This window comes from Palaemon carinicauda, chromosome 12, assembly GCF_036898095.1.
Source record: "Palaemon carinicauda isolate YSFRI2023 chromosome 12, ASM3689809v2, whole genome shotgun sequence".
Classification (NCBI taxonomy): Eukaryota; Metazoa; Arthropoda; class Malacostraca; order Decapoda; family Palaemonidae; genus Palaemon; species Palaemon carinicauda.
In genome coordinates, this window is record NC_090736.1 from 106,348,837 (window position 1) to 106,351,336 (window position 2,500).

Genomic DNA, 2,500 nt, shown 5'->3' on the forward strand with positions numbered 1-2,500 from the left:
TTCTGTGATCGAAAGATTGTTATTTTGCGATCGTATGATCTTATACTTATTCTTGTAAAGTTTGGATATTTATTTTAGTTTGTACTCTTCTTGCGCCACGGGCGACATTCAAAATGCCTTTCAACTTGCAACAATTTATTGTATCACCACGGAATCATGTGGAATCTCTCACAGTTGCCACAAAAACTGACCTAAAGAATCTAGCTCGCCATTATGATGTACAGGTTCCCGCAACTGCCGTAAAATGTGTAATTCTCAGTCATATTTTGAACTTCCTTGTAGATGAAGATATTGTTCCAGAAGAAGAATTGGCTGACGTTCGAGCTCTAACAGTTACCAATCCAAATGGTGACTTGTATGAACTAAGTCTACAGCTGGAGTTGGAAAAGATGAAGATGCAAGCCGCAACTGCCGCCACTGAGGTAGAAGAAAGGAAAGCCGCTGCTGCTGAACGAGCCGCAACTGCCGCCGCTGAGGTAGAAGAAAGGAAAGCCGCTGCTGCTGAACGAGCCGCAACTGCCGCCGCTGAGGTAGAAGAGAGGAAAGCCGCTGCTGCTGAAAGAGCCGCAACTGCCGCAACTCTGGTAGAACGAGAAAGAGCCGCTGCTGCTGAACGAGCCGCAACTGCCGCCGCTGAGTTAGAAGAGAGGAAAGCCGCTGCTGCTGAGCGCAAGGCTGCTGCCGCTGCTTCCCTAGAACGTATCAAGGTGGAAACTGCTTTGGAGCAACAAGAAAAAGCAAGTGAACAGAAAAACAACGCTCTCCGTGTTAGGCTGCAGATTGAGAGAGAAGCGGCCACAGTAACAGAACGGGATCTGGCATTTATAAGACTGAAAGAAAAGGAAGAAGGTAAGCTAATTCCCGAACCCTTTGATGTGGGCAAGGTGCAGAAATTGCTGCCCACATTTGAAGAACGGGAACCTGATAACTACTTTTCTGTGTTCGAAGACACAGCCAAGAATCTCAATTGGCCTCAGGACAAATGGTATTTGATCATCCGGAACTCATTTAAAGGTAAAGCATTATCTGTATGTGCCACTATGTTAGAGGAACATGATTATTTCATAATTAAACAGGCAATCCTTGATGCTTATTCTATTACTGCGGAAGGTTATAGGCAAATATTTCGTAATAGTCAGAAGCAAGTTCAGCAGACCTTTTTAGAATTTATGAATGGAAAGATTAAACAGTTTCAGAAGTGGGTAGACAAAGTAGATGTCAAAACTTTTGAGCAGTTGAAAGATTTAATAGTAATGGAGGAGTTCTTAAGGAAAATACCAGGTAGCATTAATGTGTATCTAAGAGAGCAGAATGAATCTGACCCTAAGAAAGCCGCTTTAAAGGCAGATGACTATGCTCTTATTCATAAAGTAGGTAAAACCCCATATAGAGAAACTAGACCTAAGGAAACTTGTACATACTGCAAACAAGAAGGACATCATATTTCAGAATGTCCTGATCCACATTGTGCAGCTTCATACTTAAAGAGAAAACCTAATCCCCCTCAATTCTCTCCTAAGCAAATGAATCTGCCCAAACAGGAACCAAAACCTAAGGTGGAGAAGAAAAAGACCTTCCATTGTGCATCACACGAGTCCCAAGCGTTTGCACCCTTCACTTGCTCAGGCAAAATAAATGGTAAACCTGTAACCATACTCAGAGACACTGGATCCTCTCAAACGATCGTCTCTCCTAAAGTAATACGACCTAAAGGTGAAACTCACAGGTATGTTGCAGTTAATGACTTAACCAGTAAGTCTATGTTGCCTCTCATTAATGTAAACCTTCATTGTCCTTATTTCTCTGGAACTACTGAAGTAGCTGTAAATCCAGAACTGTTACCATGCAAGAATGTAGATGTAATCCTGGGTAATGACATAGCTAACTCTGTTGTCTTAACAAACTTAATAGCAGTATCTCCAGGTGATGTTGTACAGGAGGAATGCTTAGCAGTGACACGAAGCAGAAAAAAGGACACCCCTACTGAATCATCATCAAACCCGTTGCCAGTCTCTGAACCTATGGATTTCAACGAGTTGATGAGTACATACAAGATCCAACCTGATTCCTTTAGCTATCAACAAAGGAAAGATGTCACTCTACAGCAGTGTTTCAACCAAGTGAAACCAAAGGATACCAACAAGTGTTCTTATTTTTATATTAATAATAATGTACTAATGAGAAAATTCAGGTCCAGCAAGAACAGTCATCTAGAAACCTGGAAGGATCTATTCCAGGTAGTTGTTCCTAAGGATATAAGACCTCTGATCCTAGAATTGTCTCACTCTGCTGACTCTCATCTTGGTATCACTAAAACATATGAATGCATCAGTCAAGACTTTTATTGGCCAAACATGAAGAATGACATTAAAGAGTACGTAAAAACATGTACAACATGTCAAAAAGTAAGTAGTCCTAATGTGAAAGTACCAGTTGCACCATTAAAACCTATACTTGTGCCTAAAGAACCTTTCAGTAAGATCATAGTAGATTGTGTAGG

General features: G+C 41.3%; 1 protein-coding gene across 1 annotated transcript in view; it reads left to right on the forward strand.

The window, feature by feature from the left end:
• The window catches only part of LOC137650611 (uncharacterized), a 5,591-nt gene that overhangs the window by 1,720 nt on the left and 1,371 nt on the right, over positions 1–2,500 (forward strand). The window contains exon 1 of the mRNA XM_068383810.1: positions 1–2,405. This exon is cut by the window's left edge and continues 1,720 nt beyond it. Coding sequence (XP_068239911.1) covers positions 114–2,405 — 2,292 coding nt within the window. The 5' untranslated portion in view covers positions 1–113. The remainder of the gene's footprint in view (positions 2,406–2,500) is intronic.